Genomic DNA, 23,953 nt, shown 5'->3' on the forward strand with positions numbered 1-23,953 from the left:
GATGTATTAATTTTATGTTTTTATTTTTGTAAAATAAAGTAATTGACTAGCAAACAAAAATTATTGAAAATCATTATTTTTTAAGGTCTTTGGGGTAGTCAGAGTCCCTTACGTCATTTAATCTTTTTACGACGTTCATAATATTTTTCATGCTGAATTTATCCATTAATTTTTGTTTTTAAAATATAGTTCATTTTATAACAAAAACCTTATAAATAGTCCTTCTAAACTCTGTACAAAACTCAAACACAATTATCATAAAAATTTTACATTTCCAATCATAGGTTTTAAAAACTTTTTTGGTACGCAATTCTATAGTACATTCAATTCAATTTAATTAAATAAAGTCAAAGTTTAAACTTTTACGTTGATTGCTATTGTGCCTGTCCGCCCTTTTTTTGCCTTTTTGATGGATCCAAGCTAGAAAATAAAGTAGGCTATGGAAGTTTTTAAAAAACTTTTTTAAAAAAGTTTTTTCAAGTTTTATCTGTCCGACTACCGGACTACTGTAGTGTCTACCAAGCAGAAGTCTTATCCATGAGGAAGGTAATTGTGTACCTTAATACACACGCGGTAAGATCCTATTATAAGCGGTGGCTTCCCTGGCTTCGGGAGCAGCACAAGTCTTTGTCTCTTCCATAGACTCGGAAGCACATTTTGCTTAAAGCACAACTGCATCACCCTAGCAAATAGCTCCTGATGTTCTAGTGTGTTTTTAGTGCTATGTTCAGGTTGTTAGGAAACTACCATTTGGCTCTCTCACGGAATTATCCAGTGTTGAGATAAACCTATCCTACGCTTCTTAAAAGAGTCTAACTGGTCACATGAAAAGTAAACACTAAGGTTCCCCTGTTACACGTTGGCACCACAACGTTTTGTCAAAAAAAATTATTTGGCTTATTCCTTCGATTAGTCACTAGATTCAACATTACTTTGACCAAATCTGTTCGGTTTTTTATTTCAGAAGATCCAGTTCAGAGATATAGTGGCCACCGCAAAACGTCTGTTTTGAGAGGAGCTCCCACTTAAAAGATAACATAATATGTGTACAAATTTTTAGATCAATAAATTCAAAAGTTTTCTCAGAAAAAATTCTGGAAAATTTTTGGGCCTTCTAACTGTATATAACCACTTCAAGCACCTGCTCAATTAGTCTACTATAAACTTCGTGTTTACATCAGATATGTTCTTTAGATATTACCATAGGCTTGGTTTTCTCCGCTAAAATTTCCCTATTAATTTTACCAGCTGTCTTTTCGAATTCGAATAAAAGTCACTGAAGGTTATCCTCGGTTTCAGAAAATACTCGTATCACGGCACCGTCAAAGTAGCATATTATTTTAATATTTTTATTGCCCTATCTTCTGCCGCCCAGGTGTTACTTCTCGTACATTATCTATAATCGCATCCATTAATATTTTGAGTGGAGTTAGGTTCTAGCCTTGATTAATTGGTATTGGATCTGAATAACTATTTTGTGCCCATATTTAAGTCCTGTATTAGCGCTACTATATTTAAGGAATGTTTCTTTCGTAATAATTTGAGTGCATCACTTCATTTAATTATTCATTTGGTGAGATCCACGAGACATCTACCCTATACACCGGCTCAATCGCTTTCTCAACAATTTGTCTTACGATAAAAATTGCATCGATTGTGGATCTATTGCGGCGAAACCCTTGTTAATTCTCGTTTATTCTTTTTTTACTATTTTGGTGGCAATAATTTTGGTTAGTAACTTCGACACTGATCCCAGCAAACTCGTACCTATAAGCGTTTTCCAATAAGAGGTGTTATTTTGATATTCAAAGAAATAAATGATCGGATGTTTATTTCATTATAAAGAGGAAGATATTACTTTAATAGTGGAAAATAACATCAAGCAAATGACCACCACGACGCTTCCAGGACAATATCCTTTTCATGAAATTTCCCATAACCGAATTGCAAAGTGGCTGCCCTATGTCCTCGATAGCCTCACGAATTCTATCTTTGAGGCCTTGAATCGACCCTGAGCTGTTGGCGTAGACCTGCTCTTTCACGTGGCCTCAAAGAAAAACGTCAGAAGGTGTTAAATCACAAGATCTCGGTGGCCAATTGTGATCACCTCTTCGAGAGATAATACGGTCCGGAATTTTTCCCGTTGCTTGTGTGACACGTAGCGCCGTCTTGTTGAAAAAGCGTTGTCCAGATCAATACCATCCAATTCCGGCCATAAAAAATCGTTAATCATCTCTCATTTTGTCTCTCTTTTTTAATACTGGATCTGTATTCTGAGTGGGTATTTTTTGGTTTTCAACTATCTTCTTGAACTTTTTATGTAGTACCGACGTCCTCTTTCAGAGAAGAGCTGCCGTAGTTAATCATTTCATTTGCAATTTCATCAGTACTTGGCGACTTTCTGTTTTTAAGCTTCGTTCTGATTAGCTCGATTTCATGTTGGGTTGGGCCCGTATAGAGCTGCGTATTAGTTAACATAGTTTCTGGCGACCTTCTGGAAACCCGATAATCTTGGGTAAAATAAAATACCTATGTATCTATGGGAATAGTTGTTGTATTATGTTAATTAAGCTTCTTCTTTTAAAATATGGGGCTCGAAATTGACTTTAGAGCTATGTTCTAGTGGACTTTATTTCTGATAATTTTATGTAGAGCCCAAATTTCCTAAGAACGATGCCGTAAAAAAATGTATCCGCCCTAATATACATATGCATATAAACTAATATACATACGCATGTAAACTATATTCTAGGTATGTGTGCATATGGACTATACATCCGCATCAAGGGCTTACATATGCCAAAATACCAAAACTCTTGAACTGACAATCGCATTAATTCTCATCCGTATCCTCTTTCACATTCTCCATTTCACGCAGGTTGAGTTGCTCGAGTGGAGATGCTCGTGCAATGCGAGTCAAGCTGGCAGGTTGGACGCACTCATTTGCATAGTTTGGGAAAGTTGTCATACCCGTTCTAGAATTAAATTCGTACGCAGCACTAAAGTAATTAAAACTGCAATTAAGATAATGCCTTTGTACTTTTCAACGTGCCTGTGTGTAAATTTGTATTGTTACGAGTACGAATGCGAGTGCACACAGGAAAATATGTATATGCACATTCAAAAAGTTCTATGGAGTTACATATTTGTGCAGCGCTAAATGCATCACAAATGCTAAATGTTGATGTCACTGGTTGTTGAAAGATTTGTGTTTGAAAGTTTCGAAAAGTTTGTGTTGGTAGAATGGGTAGTAAATTTTTACAGCAACTGGTATTTACACGCATTTTTACAAATTTTTTTCTCGATTTTTATGGGAAATCAGTTTAATTAATTGTTTTAACGCCTTTGCAGCGTTTAATCTTTAATTAGAAACAGAGCAAATTTTAAATGCAAAAACCAATTTCAAGCTATTCAACAACAAAATATTTGAACCGTACATTTATGCCATTGGACGGGTAGTCAGAGGTAGGGAAAAAGGTGTGGTGTGTAATGTGCGAAGGCTGATGCCCAAGTCTTCTCGGCTACGCACTTGTCGTCCGTGCACCACCAACAAATGTCATTAATTGTTTTACAAATTTTAACAAGTCCTTTTTTTGCTATGCAATTGAAAGCAGTAGCCGATTGAAGTCCTGTCACACAGTTTTGAACCAAACAAGCTTGAATAATTATTTAAGGGGGTAGAGGTTGTCAGAATTTTCAAAAAATTGGGCTTTTTTGCATTTTCTTAAAGTATAATATCTTACAAATATTGTGTGAAAATTTGAAGTGAATCCGACAAATACTTCTCGAGATATTCACGATAACATTCGAGAAGGTAGAATGCTACGTAGGCAACAGCAAATTGATATTTTGGAAGCTGCTATGACGGCTGAAGAACTATTATACGGCCCATGAATAGATGACACAGTGTAAGTCACTAAATAATTCGTATAACTCTATAGATAGCAAAACTTTAAATGCGTTTTTCTCAAAACTATGATTTTTGAACTGGTGAGCACGCACCAAAAAATGCGTCGCTATCTTGCTCATTCGACGTTATCTTGCTCATGCCTCGTTATATGGCTCACGTGTCGTTACCTTGCTTGAACTGCAAGCGAGAGCGCGGAACGAACGACAAAGAGCACAATTGGCCCCCGCGTTCGGCAACGTTCGACATCTGGCTCTCTCCGACTTGAATGAGCATATATATGTATGTATATGCGCATTTGTATATAAATTCACATATTTGTATTTGCATATGCCTTCTTCCCGTGTGCATGGTAATGAACCATTTCTCTGTTGAGAATAGGACGATGATAGGAAAAGTAGGAAATGAAAGGGGGTATTTCGAGTGTAATGTGTCTTGAAAAAGGCAAATCGATGATGTTGCCTCTTAGTGTTGTTGACTTATTAACGTCTGATGCACAATCGAAATTGAACATATCTTTCATGAATTTGATAAATGTTTCGTAATTTTTCACGTTTGTGTAAATGTAACTTGATCAATTCCAATGCGATTCCATTTACCTCCTTCTCTATATCCATACAAAATATCTGTCAAACAAATAAAATTAAAATTTTCTTTTGAAATATGTAACCATTCCATCAGTATTTTCTTATGACGTTGTCACGTTAAGCTATCGTCAGTAAACCTCTTTTTTCAAAAATTTAAATTTTTTTTAACAGTCAATTCTCGTTTTTTTCTCGAAAATCTCGAAAAAATATTTCCTGAGACCGCCATATTGTCAATTTTGAAAAAAAAAAAACTTCGATCAGGCACATGATTATCTATTAATAAAAGTAATTTCTCTGATCCGATTACTTTTAGATGAATCTCCAAGGACTTGTGATGATCACGCAAGGTACTTCTGGAGAAACGCCCAAATTATGAACAATATTTGAAAAAGTGTCTCTGTTTTGGGCTAACTCGAGAAGATAACTGATATTTTGGACTCCGATCTACTGACGTATGTATATTTCGCAACCAGGATAATTTTTTTCTTCCGATGCCTCGTCTTCCTTCAATATTTCCTTGCAGTATAAGTTGCAAGAGATTATACTTATATTTTCGGCATTTATGACCTAGGTAGGTTGTTTTTCTGCATTTAATGCACCGTAGAAGACCTGAGCTAACAAAATATTTTAGTCAGAGGGCACATCTAATCCTACTCTGCCTATAGCTGAAGCAAAGCGTTTGTTTATAATAATGTAATCTGTTTGATTTCTTTTAATGTTTTGCCTATTATCCATGGGAGATTTCCAAATGTAAAGTCTTCTAGGTGGGAGACAGAAGCATTTATTTGTAATAATTTTGTTTCTGACAGAAGTCTATCAGCCTGTCACCTCAAACATTCACTTCCCCCAGTCCAAAATTTCCCACATTTCATCTACTTTTCCTTGACGTAGTTTATCATTAAAATCTCCTTGTATGATATTAGTTTCATGAGGTTTAGTATATTTCAACAATTCCTCGATTTCTGCATAAAATTCTTCAATTCCTTCTTCGCTCTTAACAGCTGTAGGAGCATAGGTCTGAATTATGTACCTATGTAAATATTAACAGTGTTTGGAACTGATTTTTAGTAAGAGCTTTCCATCAGATTTTGAAATCCATCCTATTACACATTTAGTAATATCTTTGCTAATAGCTATTCCTACTCCTTTTTCATCATTTTTATTTTGGTTCTCTAATAAAATAGTCGTACCAGTGAAGGCGTATTGGAACGACCAAGAATAAAGTTGTTCCTGTATCCTATCGCACAGAGTTACGCTGCTGGGCCACCTAAGCATACGCATTTCTGCCACGTGCAGTTTTTTCTAATTAGGAGTATAGCCTAACAGTCGGAAGCGTGTGTATGTCATTGTTATTCTGATCATGCTTTTGTAGATTTTACCGTTTAGCTTTTGTGGCACTTTATTCTCACAAAGGACACCAGAAGCTGCTCTCCAGCACTGACATCCACATTCGGTGTGTAATTTCTGGCTCGAAAGTTCCATCTTCACTAACACACAAGAAAACAAAAAATTAAAAAAAGTCGTTTTTGCTAATTGAAAAATCTATAATTTTAAAGCTTTGGTAAAAGGAGCGCTTAAATTATGCGCTATGGAGCCGATTTGGAATATGATATGATTCAAAACGACGTAAAGCTCTTAATGGTGTATTAAACTGAATACCAAGTGTTAAAAAAAAGTGAGTGGTAATGGCTATATCCTTCTCCTTATCTCCAGGTATCTCGGAACATGAAAGTGTAACGAGCGAGAAGCAGCTGGTTTCATATAACAAGCTTGATGTGGTCTCCAGATAACCGAGGCATACTCTAACTTGGATCTAACGTGTGCTGTGAAAAGCTTCTGTAAGATATATGGATCTGAAAATTCAGAACAGTTACGATGTACAAAAGCCAACTTTGCATACGACTTACAAATAAATAAAATCATAAAAAGTTATTACGGTTGAGGAAAGTAAATTTAATATCAAAGATTACTCCCATGTCTTTCATCTCATGCACTGATTTTAGATATACGTATATATGTGTATATATATAATTGGCATTTACATCCATTTTGGGTGTTTGGCCGAGCGGTTCCTCCTATTTGTGGTGTGCGTCTTGATGTTGTTCCACAACTGGAGGGCCTACAGTTTCAAGCCAATATGCAGATATTTTTTTTTATGAGGAGTATTTTCATGGCAGAAATACACTCGGAGGTTTGCCATTGCCTGCCGAGGGGTGACCGCTATTAGAAAAAACCTTTTCTTCATTTTGATATATTATTTTACCGAGATTCGAACCAACGTTCTCTCTGATTTCAGAATGGCAGTAACGCACCAACCATTCGGCTACGGCAGCCGCCATTCAAAGTTGAGCTATTGAGTATTGATACAATCATTGGCAAAACCCAGCCATTAACCATGGATAGTTTTTGACAGACAGTTGAAAACATAAGCGAGCCGACTGGACTTTGGCGTTAACAGTTCTTTCAAGATTTCTCGCACAAATAATTTTCTTTCAGCAAACGTTGAATTACTGTACATTTTTTAAACATAATTTGGAATAAAACTAAACAAAGAAATCGTTTCAGTAATGAAACGCTAGAAGGATAAGATCCTCTATTTTTACGTAAATTTTTGCACAATTAGTTTAAAACTATTTTATGGTCGATCTTTAGCTCCTGGGTGATGCTAAGAAGATCAGTTTCTTAATCCATTTTTTTAACCGACTTGAAGTCGGAATAAATAACCGCAATTAATCGAAATCTAAAACATGACTCTAAACAATGATTCGTCTATTAACGCAAAGTTCATCTGTCTTGGTTCTGCACTATTGCATACAGAGTGAATTGGTGATTGCAGCCTTCAATGCCTTGATGGTTGCCTAGCCAGAAATTCACATTAGAGGCGAGTGTGATAAGTTAAGCTGCCAACTTAGCCACTTTAGTTGTACCGTACATCTTAGCTTTAAGAATCTGGAAGCTTGTACGACTGTTGAAGATCCTGTTCTGAAGAGAGCGTCATTACTTCAATCATTGTATTGGGTATGGGAATAAGTTTGCGTCCTTTCTTAACCAAAGTTACGAATTATTTAAAAAATTAAATAATACATGAAACTATGTGAAGTATGTGCCATTGGAAGCTACAACTTTACTCCATCTTTCAGGCGCATACGGATTCCTCTGACGAAAAATTCGAATTCTTTTGACTTGATCCATTCATTGAGCCAGTTTGCGATGCTCTCGTAAGAAGCGAACCGCTCTCCAATAAGGGCTGACTGCATTAATCGGAACAGATGACAATCCGAAGGTGCAATGCCTGAGGAATAGTGCGGGTGGGGCAAGATTTCCCAACTCAGTCCTTCTGGTGCGATTTAGCAACGTGTGGCCTGGCGTTGTCAAGCAGCAAAATCAGTTTGTGATGTCAACCGTCCCAATCCGGCCGCTTTTCTTTGAGAGCTCGATTCAAACGCATTAGCTGCAGTCGGTAACGATCCCCAGTGATGGCTTCAGATGGTTTAAGGAAATCTGAATAGATGTCACTCTTCTGATCCCACCAGATGTACAACATAACCTTTGCAGCATAAATATTTGTTTTCGCTGGCGATGGACCTGATTCACCTGGCAGGCTCCCACATTTTTGATACTTAGGCTTATCATAATAGATCCATTTTTCATCGCCAGTGACGATGCGATGCAGAAAACTTTTTCTTTTCTGCCGTTCAAGAAGCATCTCACACGTCACCAAACGTCTGTCGATATACTCCTCTCCTTCAACCGATGTGGCACCCAGTTACCTGCTTTCTGGACCATTCCCGTCGGATGCAAACGATTACCGACGGTTAATCTGTCAGCATTCACCTCTTTGGACAAATCATCAAGAATTCGACATGCGTCTTCATCCAATAAGTGATGTAGTTGAGTATCTTCGAATTCTTTTGGTGCCCCTTCGCGATCTTTATCACTCACGTCGAGACTGCCACTTTGGAAGCGACGAAACCACTCTTTACAAGTTGTATTTGATGGAGCGTGATTACCGTAAATATTGATTAATATACGACACGTTTCAGTTGCACTTTTCTTTAGAAGGTAATAATGAAGCATGACTTCCCGCAAATGCTGTTCTTTCGAGACGAACGTAGACATTTTTGACGACAGATAAAAAGGATCTATACGCATCAAACGAATGTTAACTACTGCGATCGAAACCTCACATATACACCTTCAAATTAAAAGTGTATTACTAGAGCGAACACAAAAATGGTATCAGCAGCGACACCTCTTTTACGAGGGCAAAAACTTATTCCCATACCAATAAATCGGTTTGTTAAAAATTGTTAATTGTGTTAATAGCCCCAAGATTATTTACTCCTCCCACATTTCTAGTTTTCCTTATACTCCAGTTTCACATCCAGTTCCACCAGCGCAATCTTAGATCTCCACGCGGTGACCTCACCGGTATTTCGGTCATCGAGTTTAGACATCTTTGGATAGGATGTTGATCAGGTTAGTAGTTAGCTTTAGTGCATCACCTCTCATGTGTAGCAATATTTTATCAAAGATGAAAGTACACATTCAGATATGCCCCTATTTGCCTTCCTTGAGATGGTTGCGGCATCCCACTCAGTAGTAAGTGGCAGTGAATCGCACAGTTGAAAAGTTTTGAATTTTTCTTTTGCACGAATGTGTGCAAATCATCCTTTTCTGGTGGCATTGAAGCCATGTGACAATTCCACATGTCTACATTCTCAAGGATGGTGGGTATGTATAAATAATCCACTTGTGCAAAATCATTCCCCTTTCAAGATTCAATACAATAATACTTTAGCTAGCGTTTTTGTATTTGTAAAACTATTATTGGATATACCAACATTTCAGCCAATAGAAGCTCGTATTGTCGGTTTCTGATAGAATTAAAACTTAATAATTCATGACAGTAGATAAAGCAAATATCCAACAACAATACCCAACTGACCTAGGTGGCATTCAAATTTGGCTCGCCCCAGGCGACAACTTAAATCAATCTTGCACAATTTGAAAGACGCTCTAACACACAAAAGCACAAGTACAAAGAGTACCCAAGTGAATAGAGCTAATGGATTTCGCAGAAAAAAGATGCGAAAGCATTGAAAGTGAGAGCCGCAGAAATTTAGAAAAATTGTGTGTAGAGCAGAAGAACAAATATCAGCTGAAAGCAAGCAACGCCTCTGCTCTAAATGCTAAAGTGACAAAAGTGAAAGGAGAGAGGAGAAGAGGTATTGAATTATCCTAAAACTTTTTGCCAATACGTCAAATCCTTTTTTCAGTGCGAACGCAGAACGACCACAAAAACACAACTGCGCTGATTGGCGGTGAATTCCCTACGGGGCAGACACTTGCTAATACAGCGACTGAAAATGTGGAAGCATGTGCGGCCGGATAACTAGATAGATGGATGGACGATGGTTAGGCCTTTGCTAATACGAGTTTGGACAGGCGGCGGTTCGTTGTTAAAATAAATATACTTAGATGTTTGAACGCATGTGGCGGACACACAAAAAAATGCTATTAAAATTTAGACAATAGCTTCTTTGGAATGAAGCTGAAAAATGCCAACCGATAGCTATAAAACGGAATAGGTTTGTATGTTCGATGGTGGAAATACAGATATAGCAGCAAGCCAAGTAGTGAGTAGATACAATGGATGAATAGCCGAATTGGTGTTAGTTGCTTTGGTCAGATGTTCGGAATGCTCCTCAGTGCGTTGTTGGGCAGCAATTGAATACCTACTAAATGGGTCAGTAGATATCAGAAGCTGCCTTCCGACGCCACTAACAGCGAACCGCTCAAGTGTAAGGAAATGTGTTTTGACTCCGCCAATACGTTACTGTTACTACGTCAGTGCGTTGCTGCGGAGGATGTGTGCTAGTAACTACGCATTTACTAAAAGCTATAATCATGTGAGGAGCTCAATTGTTTTTTATCAGTTCACTCTGACGTGCATGTGCATCAGCAAGGGTGGGTGGCATTAGGGTGGGCAAATTTTTTTTTTTTTTTTTTTAATTTTCTTCCTGGCAGATTTAAATTCTGCATATAATTCTAAAATAAAAAGTCCATTTTGAGCACTCCAATTCTTTAATTTATTCGAAGTTAATATGACGATTAATAAAAGCAAAGGTTTCCAGTATACAAAAATTTTGTTTTTATTTAATAAAAAAGGCGCTCAAAAACAAAATTAGATGACCGTAATTCGGTCATCCGTAAACACCAATTTTGAATGACTCGCTGGAGGACTTCGGCCGGTATGTCGTGAATAATTTTAGTAATGCTGGCTTTCGATGCGTCAATCGAAGCTGGTCTATCCGCAAAGCATTTAGACTTTATATCCACAAATAAAAGTCCTAAAGTGTGATATCACACGATCTTTGAGACCCATCCCCTGGTTCGAGACGAGTGATAAATTGCTCACCGAAACGAAGGCGCAGTAAATCCATTGTTTCACGGGCTGTATGGCAAGTAGCGCCGACTTGTTGGAACAAAAAGTTCAAATGTTGTGGAGATCACGGGTTTCAATTTGCGGACATCAAAAAGTCGTTTATAATGGTGCGGTAGCGTTCGCTATTCACTTTTACATTGCCGCCATTTTCGTCTTTGAAGAAATATGGGCCGATGATTCCTCCAGCCCATAGGAAGCACCAACCGGTTGTTTTCAATGGATGCAATGGCTGTTGTAATGGCTTGAATGGCTTGGATGGCTTTGTGTTGCACTTCAGTCCATTAAGCCAAAAATGGGCCTCATCGCTGACGAAATGAATACTGAAAAAATTAAATTATGTACTTCGTTTGTCAATAGTCACGTGTGATCTGTCATATAAACGAAGAATTTATTTTTGATATCTTTTTCTATTTAAAGAACCTCATGATGACGCTCTAAAGTATTATATACTATGTATATATAGTTTTTTAATATTTTAATATGAAAAGTGATTACCTAATTTTTTTAAATTCAAATCAAACTACTTCTTCCAAAAAGACAAAAAAAATAATAATTTTACGGTATTTAAAAACAATTTGGTTTTAAAATTTTTATTTCAATCATTAAGGGGGTATTCTGATCTAGACGCCTTAATTTTAGGTATTTTTAAACTAAGGTAAAAAAAAACGAAAACCATTTTTACTATCCATTTTTTTATGGTTTTTATTAATAGTGGAAAAATATAAAAAAAATAAATAAAAACATTTTTGCTATCCATTTTTTTATGGTTTTTATAAAAAATCATGGAATTACAGGCCGGCGGAGTGGGGGCTAATAAAAAACGGTGCTCCATGGATGACATGATTCCAACCCTTGTAGTGGATCTAAAACAAACAAATTAAAACAATCTTCATTAGTTAGGATGTCGCTATCGGATTACGCCAAATCAAAGAAAACAATTCACAAAATGGCGTCAACTTGAAAAAAAATTTGTTTACCCTCTTTTTTTACCTTTTCAAATTTTTTAAAAATACTTCAAACTTAAATTTTTCAAAATCCGAGGCAGGCGCGACAGACAGATGTATAATAAAAAATTCTTATCAAACTTCAAAGCGATCGGTCAAGTAGAACTTGAATATCACGACGGCCATCTGAAAGAAAGTAGTTTTGAGAAAATCGCGTTTGAAGTTTGAGCAATAATTCCAATAGAATAACTTAGATCATAATACTTACTACTCACTCACTCTGGATTAATCGGCGATATATTTCTAGGTAAATATTATAGAAGCATAGAGTATATATATAAAGAGTGGTTAAGTTTCAAGGGCCGGTACTGACTTTGAATGAAATACAATTTTTTTAAGAAATTATTGTCATTTCTCTTTATTATGGTATGACTTTAATATTGGTATGGCTCAATTACGTATGAAACAAAATATCGGCCAAATGGCCGCCGCGGCCTTGGCGGCACACCTCCATCCGATGGTCCAAATTTTCGATGACGCTAAGGCATAATTGAGGTTCTATGCGGTTAATGTGCCGAATTATCTCATCCTTTAGCTCTCGAATTGTTGCTGGCTTATCGACGTATACCTTTTCTTTCTAATAACCCCAAAGAAAGAAGTCCAACGGTGTCGTTGACTTTTAAGTGTGGTTCACATTCAACATCGGCCCTTGAAATTTAACCACCCTTTATATGTATAGAATAAATAAAGGTTGTGTGGGACACAAAAGATTTTCTGGAAAGAACGAGTCCTCAAGTCCTCCGGTAACATCTGCCATTCATTGTGCGATTCGCTCCGCTCGACCGGCTTAGACGCCACGTCACAAAATCCGCTGTATCTCCAAAAATAATTCAAATTTTGAAATATCCGTTGAAGGGCATATTTTTGAAGGTCTAAGCTTTGAAAATCTGCACGAAAAAAATCGATTTTTTCAAATTTCTGGGCCAGAATACCCCCTTAATTTTTTTGCAGTTATTTTGTTTGCAGATCCCTTTTACCTTCAACAGGATGTGTATTTTTTCTACTTTCTACCTTCATTGCCTTAACTCCGTCTCAATTTGTTCCTCTAAATTTTTTATGTTTTTAAATTAATAAAAATAAGTAATTTTCTTATCAATTAAAACTTCTTTTAACATATGGCGGGCTTGAAATTGACTTTAGAACTACACTCTAGCTGACTTTTTGTCCTGGAATTTATGTAGAATCCCAATATGCTGGGAAGGTTATCGAGAAAAATCGTTGCATTCAAATTTACGCACCCTAATGTAATGAATGTATGTAAAAACGTTGGAATCCGCAACTATTTTGCTGGTAAATCGAATCGATAGCGTGGACGGCCAAAGGGTATGTACTCAAATACGGCAGCGTGAGAGAAGCGTGCCTGGATATTGTAGATATTGGATGCTGTATGGATATTATCAACGAATCAATGGCATATTTTGACGTGGCTTCACGCCGCAGTGAGTGCGTAACCAGGAGCCTTATTACGAATACCAACACAAGTGCCTTTGTGGGCATGCATATCAATGTGTAATATCAGTTTATCAGTGCATCAATGTATTGGGCACACCGCAGTGGTTTGAGTGGTGTCGTTTGGGATCCACTCCACTAAATTTGAACGTTCGTTATTCGGTCGTAAAATTGGCGCCTAATACATTTTCTGCACACACACATTAAAATACATATATATTTATATGTATTAGTTTGTGATAAGTTCAGAAGTGTGCGGAGGATATGAGACACCAAACTATATTTAACGCTCTTCCACGCTGCTGACTTTGTTAAATATACAAAGAATTTTAAAGTATGTGAAAACACTTCAGATAAAATAACGTCTCAGCAAAACTTTCTGCTTGCGGCCACAAACCATACACAATCTGCGGCTGTACTAATTTTGTCAAGCGTCTGTCAGCTTAGCATACCCGCATTTCGGGGAACTAGTCGAATTTTGCTTAACTTTGTTTTTTTTGTTCTTGTTTTGGCAGCTTGTGTTTCTTCTCCATTTTTTCGCCTCTGAAATATTTGAAAACTTTTACATTACAGTCCATGGAAAGTCTGCTCATTAATTATGCAATGCCCAAAAGTTGTTTTACTTTTTCTTTTTCACTCACCAACTTTGTTAGCTGGCCTACTCGCACTCTACTCTACTGGAGAGCGGCGAGTAATTAAAACAGGTGCTCTGTTTACATTTCACTTCTGTATGCTACCACCGAGTGCAGTTCTGTGTTTATTATAGTCGCCAGTGGAGAACTGTGTTTTTGTTTTTTTTTTGCTCAAAGAGAACATTCACCGTTGCCGTTATCCATTGTGTTGTTTAAGCAATTTTGCTGTAGGAAGTAATTAATTTATTGTGCGAAATACGGTTGAGGTGTAAATATATTTTGTAAAGCAATTAAAACGTATTATTTTTATTCAATTATTCCAAATGACTACAGTTTTTCTTTGTAAAGTGAAACAATAAAGTGCTCTTTTAGTGTTGGTTTCTTTTTTCAATTCTGAGTAAATAAGAATCGATTCTTTTCATTCCGTTGCATCAGAATAGGTAACACTTTTGAAGAAACAAAAAAAAAAACACCTGAAAGCAAACTTCAACGGATCGAACGATCATACACTATTAATAACTAACCATTAATCATTCGTGCCCTACTCTTTCTTCTTATTGTAATTATAAACGCAAATGTATAAAGTATAGTTCATACTACAACAAAAACCATGTAACGCGAAATTTCAAATGTTGCACAATACAATGTTTCAAGTTTCAATAATTAAAGGTGATGTAAGATGTCTAATTTTCACTCTGTGTCAGCCATCTTGAGCTACTTAATAAACCCGTGATGTCCTCTTGGAAAAGCTACGCTTTATTTCAGAGCCATTTCATAAGCATAGAAATAAAAAATTTCGCTTATAAAGTTAACAGGATTATTGTATAAGTAAATAAATGGAAAACAATTTCGTTACATTATTTTTAATGGTTTATGATTTTTCGTGAAATAATATTTTATGTAAATTGATAAAACGGAATGAGATTTTTAAAATCTCAAGACGAAATGAGAACATAAACATCTTTAAAGCTAAAGTTAAGCAAAGTGCCAAACGCTTGGGTATATTGCACAATTTTGCTTCCTATGAGGACAATGACCCGAAGCCTAGCTCCACGGTTGCCAAGATGTGACTCATCTACAACTGTCCCAAACCACTTCAAACACCGCCCAATCGCCTGATCTTGATATAATCGAACGTGTTGGGGAAGAATTGTCTAGAAAACAAGAAAATAAAGTTTTTCGGAACATAAACGAATTTATGGAAGCTCTGTAATTTATGCCAAGGTGCTTAAATGCATTATTAAAAGCCAAGGGATCAGCCACTAAATACTGATTAGGGCGCTTTGTATAATATTTCAAAGACATGCAATTTCGTACGACTCAAATCATTTTTGAAGGAGAATGGTCGCCAAACCGATCGTGAATTGGCGAAAAAAATGAACTGCGATCATAAAACGATTCTCAATCATCTTCATTTAATCGGATTTACCGAAAAATTGGGACCTTAGGAGCCTCACGAGCTCAACGAAAAAAAAAAAAAAACAAAGAAAGTCGCCTTCAAATTGCGTCTCAGCATCTCGGCCGCCATGGAGCGGCTTTTTGTACCGAATTGTCACTGGAGATGAGAAATGATGCATATACATCAATATGAAGCAAAGAAAGGTGGGGGGACTGCAGGAGATACGTCAAAGCCGAGAGTCAAGCCGGATCTTTATCTAAAGAAGATATGTGTTTGGTGGAACGGTGAGGGCATGGTGCACAGGGAAATGCTCGAAAATAATGCCCCGGTCGACAAGGAGCTCTACTTTGACCTGCTACACCGCGTGAATGAGGCTATTCAACTGAAAAAACTTAATCGAGATGGTCAAACCATCCGCCTTCACGACAACGCCAGGCCCCATGTTGCACAAGTCGTCAAAGCCGTACTTCAAGAGCTCGAATGGGAGGTCATTCAGCATTCGTCGTATTCATCGGACCTTGCACCGAGCCATTATCATCTTTTCCGCTGCCTGCCAAACCATATGAAGGGCATTACCTATGATAACAAAGAGGTCCTTACAAACTGGCTCAACGACTTCTTTGACGTCAAACCAGGCGACTTTTGGCGGAACGAGATCAAAAAATTGGCCGAGAGGTGAAACAAGGTTGTAAAGAGCAACGGCGAATATATAATTGACTAGCAAACCCGGCCCCCTTCGCTGGGCACACTAAAATAGAATAGATATGATTTAGAACAGAAAATATATGATTTTCATATTATTTATTTCTTTATTCAAGCGCTTTGGCATAAACAATATTTTTTGTTTTTCTATTTGTTTTTGAGTAAATATAAAATATAAATTGAAAATCAGGAAAAAAGAAGATTGTTTTTAAATTTCAAATCAACGCATATGAATAAACAATCGTCTTTTTTCCTGATCATCCATGAATTTTTCGTTTCAATTTATATGTTTTATTAAGCATTGGAGCTTTTTTAACCATTATCCATTTATATTTAAAAAAAAAAAATTTTTTTCCACACATAATTTCATTCGGATTTCACATTAAATTCCCAAATATCGTAAGAAATTATTCACTGTTCCAAAATCCACTCCAAAAAAATTCACAAACAATTTTTACATGTTGCACTTACGTTTTTTCCTTATGGCATCCAAATCAGAAAGAAATATTGACACATTGTAACTCACACTGTCAATTTGACAGTTCAGTTCCGCCCCAAGCGTTAAAAAAGTAAGCGACATTATGGCTGGTTCAAAAGAACGCTGTACCCGTTGCCAGTGCTCCGAATTACAACCAAACTTTACGAAACCCATTTTGAATACTTACTTAACAATGTGCGTAAGTTTGGTTTAATTCGGTGCAAAGACACGGCGGGTCCACGTTTTGGCATATATTTCGAGACCCTAGTCATCAATAGGTATGAAAATTACCCCGTATTAAGGCCGGCGGGCCAATTAAAAGGTCAAAAAAATCGATTTTTTTTTTCCTGAAATCAATAGCTTAGATATTCAAGAACACGAGACACAAATTTTCAGAGTTAAATTCCAAGTATTTGCAGAGCTACAGAGCCGAGCGTAGTGCGGCGTCGAGCAACCGTGCGCTTATTGTTGTAGTTTGAAGCGCGTTTTCTCGGCTTTTCATTTTCACGATTTTACCTAATTTATGTACACGATTGCAAAAAAACTAAACGAGCTATCCATTTCATTCAAAATGCGTTATCTTCAGTATTGTTTTCTCTTCTATGTGAACTAAAAAAACATCCAAAAACTTTTTTAAGCGACTTTTTTACCCAGTTGAAGAGTTTTTTTTTCCTTGAAAAACCACTTTTTTTTCTACCTTCCCCAAAAATTCGAATTTTACGTGTTTCTCCCAATTTTCTTAGTTCACATCGAAGATAATTACATCAAAATTAATAATCTTTTTTTTTTTTGTTTTCAGATGAAAATTGCAAGTTGTATCTTGTACAGAAGTTGGATACTTCAGTGGCAAGGCGCTCTGGGAATCTATTGATAACTCGGCTTACAATATATTATTAGAGATTGTACAAATTTTTTTTTTTTAGTTCAAATATATATTAAACTATCCCCAAAACTTCATTTGGCTAATTGCTTTTTTTTTTCTCATCCTACAACGCTTCGCGAAAACTACTGAATTTAGGACATCTAATTGGCCCGCCGGCCTTAAAGCACTTATCAACAGCTTTCATTTGATATCCATATTGTACAAACACATTCTAGGGTCCACGTTTTGGTCTCTATCTCGAGACCCTGGTCACGGAGCGGATGGAAATACTCTGAACTAAAGCATTCACCAACAGCTTCCATTTGATACCCATATTGTACATACACATCCGAAGGTTACCCGGGTCCACGTTTTGACCTATATCTCGAGCCCTATTTCCAAAATAGAATATAATCCATGTTACTCGTGGATGATGTAGCTTTCGAATGGTGAAAGAATTTTTAAAATCGGTCCAGTAGTTTTTGAGCCTATTCATTGCAACCAAACAAACAAAGTTTTCCTCTTTATAATATTAGTGTAGATAAACTTATTGATATAAGTTTTTGTTTGTAAAAAATAAATTTTTTGCAAATTTTAATGAAGTATTATTCTAATAAAGCCATCTTCGTGAAATATCAAAAAATATTATCGGCTATTCATCTAAAGGCGAGTCTGTTCAGACTCATTCGCTGCAAATCTGACCATCGAAATATCTGCCAAATGAAAGACCAAATACGAAAATCTCAATATGTGCCATAAAATAAAAAATAAAATGCAGCAAACGTTTGTAAATAATTTATTCAAGCGTTTGCCGAAAATAATTTACGCGCACTCATTTGTGTACAAAAAACTAAGCACTTCCTGTTATTTGCAAAAAATTCTATACTCGTACAATCAGCAACAAAGTATATAAAATACGCCAGTGCTGCCGCTACTGAGTTTTCAAACTGAAGAAAAAACGGAAGTAAAGTGAAGTGTTCGGGGGGATTTGGGAAAAGTTTTGCAATTACTGCTTGAACATATTTTGCTATATTTCAAGTTATACTTTTTCAAATGGGAATTCAATTCATATGCGAGTATAATAAAATAGTTATTGTATATACGTGTGTATGGAGATATTTACTTTTAAATTTAAGTTTTATAATAAATAGTAAAAAATTGCTTTGAAATCTGCAATCGGCGAAAATAACCGCTTTGGCTTTTGGTTGGTGCATCTGAAGAGAATGAGAGGAAATTAACATCCACACAATTTAGTTTCATACCGGATGAGAGTGGGAATCGAACTAACAGAGCAGAGTGTCAGATAACTGTATTTCCATTTAAAAATCACATTGTTATATTTTGTACTTGTTGTTGTTGTGGAATTAATATGAATTTTATATTAAGTTTTTGTTGTAGAATTAGTATAAAATCTGTATTAAGTTATTGTAAAAGCAAGTTTTATCAGAGCTTGTTAATGGCTCTTTAAGAAATCGAGCCTTTCTGGCTCAAAGCTACTTCTATTTAAGATATGTTCCCGAGTTAAGGGGTTAGGTTAGTAGTTAGAGGCTCGAAAAAATTATGATTTTCAATAATTTTTTTCGTTAGTCAATTGATTTATTTTACAAAAATAAAAACATAGCATTAAACATCATGTTTCGACTTGACTTTAGCAAAATTAAAAAAAAAATATAATTGATGCTTTCCATTCCAATTCAACCGGGATATTCGAGACATGTTCTTCCATTTCGATGTAACTCAAATAGGTTGCTCTCTGGTCAAAATAGTGAGACAGGTATTTTTCTGATCGCCCGAAAAAAATTTTTTTCAAGATTTACCGGCAATTTTGTTTTTCGGCTCAAAATCGATTTTTTAAATTATATTAGAATTTTTTTTAATTGCTCATAACTTAGTCAAAAATGAACCGATTTTAATGATTCCGGGTTCAAAATGATCTTCATTACTTGCACAAGCGACTTCATGCACAAGCAAGAGCAAAACAGTTGGTTGGTTGGTTGGTTAGAGTGGTGATTCATCCAGAATCCAACTAGCGCTTCCGCACCATTTTGTTGCCACATCCTCGTTACCAAATTGTTTAACAGTTATTTACAGCAGGACTATATCCAGTCTGTGCGGTTTAGGAACCTTATTAGGTTGTTGACGTCTAAGCCAGACAGCTGCTCGAGACTCTCGAACAGCGGTTTGCCCAGGGTTGACATTCTGTCCTTCCATAGGGCAGGGCATTCACAGAGAAAATGGAAGATTGTTTCTTTTTTCTCCGGTTGTTTACAACTATGACAGTATGTGTTGTGAGGGATGCCCATTTTGGCGGCTTGTTCTCCGATAGACCAGAAGCCAGTTATGACTGCCGTAAGTCTACAGGTGTCCCGTCGTTTCATGGTTATTAATTAATGTCAACGATTGCTTGAGGTTGTAGGTGGGCCATAGCGTTCTGCTAATTTTGCATTCCGTCTGGTCTCTCCATCTACAATCTGCAATTCGAAGGTATTTTAGGGAAATTGCATTCTTGACCGCACCGAGTGGAGTGAGTACTGGTACTGCAAGAGCGCTATTCATGGCAGATCCCCCTCTTGCCAGTTCATCAGCTTTTTCGTTACCTTCTATGTTCCGGTGTCCCGGACCCAAATTAAGGTTACGCTATGGTTTTCACTCAAGTTGGTGAGGCTATTCCTACTTTGCTCCACCACTTTAGAGGTTTTTATAGTCGCATCCAGCGCCTGGATTGCAGCTTGGCTATCCGAAAGAATAGCGATATTGCCCTTAAAAGAGAAATCTGCGATTAGTAACCTACAAGCTTCCCCAATTGCTAGTACTTCCGCATGGAAGACGCTGCTGGTATTAGGGAGACGCACAGATTTTTCAATTCCAAGTGTATGAGAATATATACCAGCTCCAACACCACAATCCATTTTACTGTCATCTGTATAGACTGTGGTATCGAAGTTGTTTAGAGAGAATCCCTTATTCCATTCTTTTTTAGATGGAAAGAGTGTGGCAAAATTCCTATTGAACGTTACCATCGGGACGATGTAGTCAGTCCTCACCGAGGTTAACTGAGTTTGTCGCAATAATAGACTAGCGTGACCATAAGTTTTTTCTTTCCAGCGACCCGCTTCATTTAACCTAAATGCACTCATGGTTGCCGTCTTCTTTATATGTAGGTCTATTGGAATAATGTGTGTCAGTGCATTGAGAGCCTCTCTAGGACATGATCTGATTGCACCGACCGTTGTTGCACAGGCTGATCTTTGTATTCTGCCGAGTAATTTGGTATTGTACTCTCTCCCTAGAGCTTTCCACCAAACTACCGAACCATACGTTAAAATGGGTCGTATAACCGCCTTATACAGCCATAATGTATGCTTAGGTTGAAGACCGCATCTTCTTCCAAGCATACGTTTGCAGGCATATAAAGCAATTTCTGCTTTCCTTACCCGTTCTTCGACGTTTAACTTCCAGCTAAGTTTGGAGTCCAGAATTACTCCTAAGTACTTTGCACTGGTTGATAGTGACAGAGTTTGTCCGTTGATATTTGGTAGGGTGAAAGTTGGTACCTTGTATCTGGTGGTAAAAAGCATAAGTTCTGTTTTACCCGGGTTTAAACTTAGCCCACATCCTGTGGCCCAAGAGTTAAGCTCGCCTAACGCCCTTTGGATGATCCCACTGATTGTATTTGGACACAGTCCTGACACCATTGGCACCACATCATCAGCGTACGCCACCACTTTTACCCCACCTCCGTTAAGTTTTATTAAGATTTTGCTGATCACACATAGCCAAAGAAGTGGAGATAATACTCCCCCTTGTGGAGTGCCCCCGTGGACCTTCTTGGTTATGTTGATGTTACTAACGCAACTGTCCACCTCCAAGTCTATCAACGCCCGTTGGATGGCATCTGTGCTAACATTGTTAAAGGCGCCTTCGATATCCAAGAATGCCGCCATGGTATAATGTTTGCTCTCTAGAGAGCCCTCTATAGTTTGGATTACCTCGTGAAGCGCTGTCTCCGTAGATTTGCCTTTAAGGTATGCGTGTTGTGCAGTTGATATACCAGAGCTCTCCAAAGAGCTTCTGAGGTGCATATCCAAAAGTCTTTCAAAGGTTTTTAACTGGAAAGACGAAAGACTGATTGGCCTGAAGTCCTTCGCTGATTCATGTCCTCTTCTACCTACTTTTGGTATGAAGACGACCTTGACTAGTTTCCAGCTATCTGGAATATGGCCTAAGTTTAAACACGCTTTAAAAATTTCCTCTAGCCATGGTAGGATACAGTCCAAGGTTTCCTGTAACATCTTTGGAATGATCCCATCTGGCCCCGGAGATTTACAGGGAGAGAAAGATTTGATTGCCCATGCAACTTTTTCTTTGGTAATAATTTCATTTGCAAGATGCTGTGGATTATATTGGCTCCGCCTAATGTTTCCCCTCTCACTTTCGTAAGCGCTGCATCGCGGAAAATGCGTGTTTAGCAGAAGCTCTAGCGATTCATCTGCTGTAGCAGTCCAAGTTCCATCAGGTTTCTTGACCCAAGAAGCCATTGAGTGGTCTTTGGAAAGAACACGGCTGAGCCTAGCAGAATCCCTGGTGGATTCGATTGACGAGCAAAATTCCCTCCAGCTCTCTTTTTTGGCGGCCCTGATTGCCTTTTTGTACTGTCTCCGACTTTCTCTGTACAATTCCCAATTTCCCGTCGAGTAGCTGAGGTTAAACGTTGATCTAGATTTTTCCTTTGTTTTTTTTCCCTTTGTCCTTGCTCCACCAAGGAGGGTGAGTTTTTTTGCTAAATTTTATGGGGCAGGACGTTTTGTAGGCCCTACTAAATGCCTTTCCCAGTGTTATGACCCTACTCTCAAGGTTTTCCGTGAGAGTGATTTGAGGGATAGGAATCTCTCCTAACCTATTGTTTACTGCATTTTTGAACCTCTTCCAGTTGGTTCTTAAAGGATTTCGATACGGTAGGGGTGGATCTACCTTAAGATCCAAATCGTAGAGGTTCCAACTATGATCAGAAAAGGACCTTTTATTGGATATCCTCCAATTATCTACCCTTACTGCGCTATTTTCAGGCAGTAGAGTAACATCAATCACTTCCTCCCATCCTCTGAAGTACTCCACACTAGAAAAGGTGAAAGTGGGAGTGTTACCCCTGTTACATACCGATAAGTTAGTATTAATAATAAAATTATATAAAGACTCACCTCGGTCGTTTGTCTCAGAGCTTCCCCACAACGCATGCCTCGCGTTGGCGTCGCATCCGAGTAGCAGGGTTTTGTTTCTGGTTCCTTCAAGCACAAGCCCACAAGCCTCCTCGGGCGGTGCTGGCCGATCATGTGCCATATAGATGGATGCAAGTGTGATGCTGACACCGTCAGCAGCTTCCACCTCAACGGCAGTGGATTAAGGCTATGTCAACATTCTCCTCCCCTAGGAGAACGGTTAGGTTGTCCGTTGCAGTTTGTGAATGCTGCAGGTTAATTTGGACAACCTTTAAAACCATTTTTTATTGGTTTGCTTCCGCAGGTTCGGCGTCATTTAACTGCATGCCAGTCAGCAGTTCGCTGGTGCCGTCAACCTCATCCTGCTCCTCCTCCGGATTCGCAGAACGGAATATCTTCAGCTGGGCCTTCCGTATGCCAAACCGAAGTTTATTTTCCACTTTTTGCAGTGGTTCAAGGCTCTCTTCTGTAATTTGAAGGAGGAACGACACGCTGTGCTTTTGCGGAGCCTCCGCTTTGATGATCGACCAATCGGCCATCGGCACTGCGCGGTTGTGAGCCTGGAGATAGGGAATTAACTGATTGGCTTCAAACTCCATGTTTGGTATCCAGATGCGAGCCCTCGGCCTTCGTGGTATCTCGCTAGCTGGAATGAGCTTGAGCCTCAAGCCATCCCAGCTGTTCTGAATTTCGCCAATCGCTTTTGTCAGAAAATGCAATGAGTACTGGTCATCACATTTGATTACCCGGCAACCGCGAACCACTTCCACCGAGTCGAAACCTGGCGATTGATCCTCCGGGTTCGCCATGACATGGTCGACGATTATGCGAGACAACCGTGCCTCAATCTCCGACTATTTTTCAAGCACAGGTTTGCCGCGGTTGGAAGTTTCGTCCACCAGTGCCATTTGAAGATGGTCCCGTGCCACCTCACTGAATTGTTTGGTTAGTTTGGGGACAACCGCACCCTGATCTGAGATCTTGTGCTTCTTTGTTGCCCTTTTGTTTTCGTCTTGCGAACGGTTACGTTTTTTGGCCTCTGTCTTTCGGGCGGTTTGGAATGTCAGATATTCGTCCACCACCTTTTGACACCTTGCCTTGTCAGCCTCATCTTTGGGATGAGTTTTACCTTCGATCTCGTTCTTACGAATCCTGCCAAGGATAGCGAGAGACCTCTGGTAGAGCTTGTACCTTGATGGGCCTTTATTGGCGCGCTTTTGCCCCATGGCTTTAGCGGATGTTGTCGGTTCATTTATGGTTGTTGGCGTG

The 23,953-nt window shown here is 38.0% G+C and overlaps 1 protein-coding gene across 1 annotated transcript; it reads right to left on the reverse strand.

Annotated features, from left to right (window-relative positions):
- Positions 1–22,968: 22,968 nt before the first annotated feature.
- On the reverse strand, positions 22,969–23,493 carry LOC128871802 (uncharacterized). Its single transcript, XM_054113885.1, has one exon. The coding sequence runs from the start codon at positions 23,491–23,493 to the stop codon at positions 22,969–22,971; it is 525 nt and encodes a 174-aa protein (XP_053969860.1).
- Between the last annotated feature and the right edge of the window lie 460 nt (positions 23,494–23,953).

This window comes from Anastrepha ludens, chromosome 2 (assembly GCF_028408465.1).
Source record: "Anastrepha ludens isolate Willacy chromosome 2, idAnaLude1.1, whole genome shotgun sequence".
NCBI lineage: Eukaryota > Metazoa > Arthropoda > Insecta > Diptera > Tephritidae > Anastrepha > Anastrepha ludens.

Bases quoted from the DNA above. Each gene is read 5' to 3' on its own strand.
- LOC128871802 (XM_054113885.1), bottom strand. From the start codon at position 23,493: ATGGCGAACCCGGAGGATCAATCGCCAGGTTTCGACTCGGTGGAAGTG.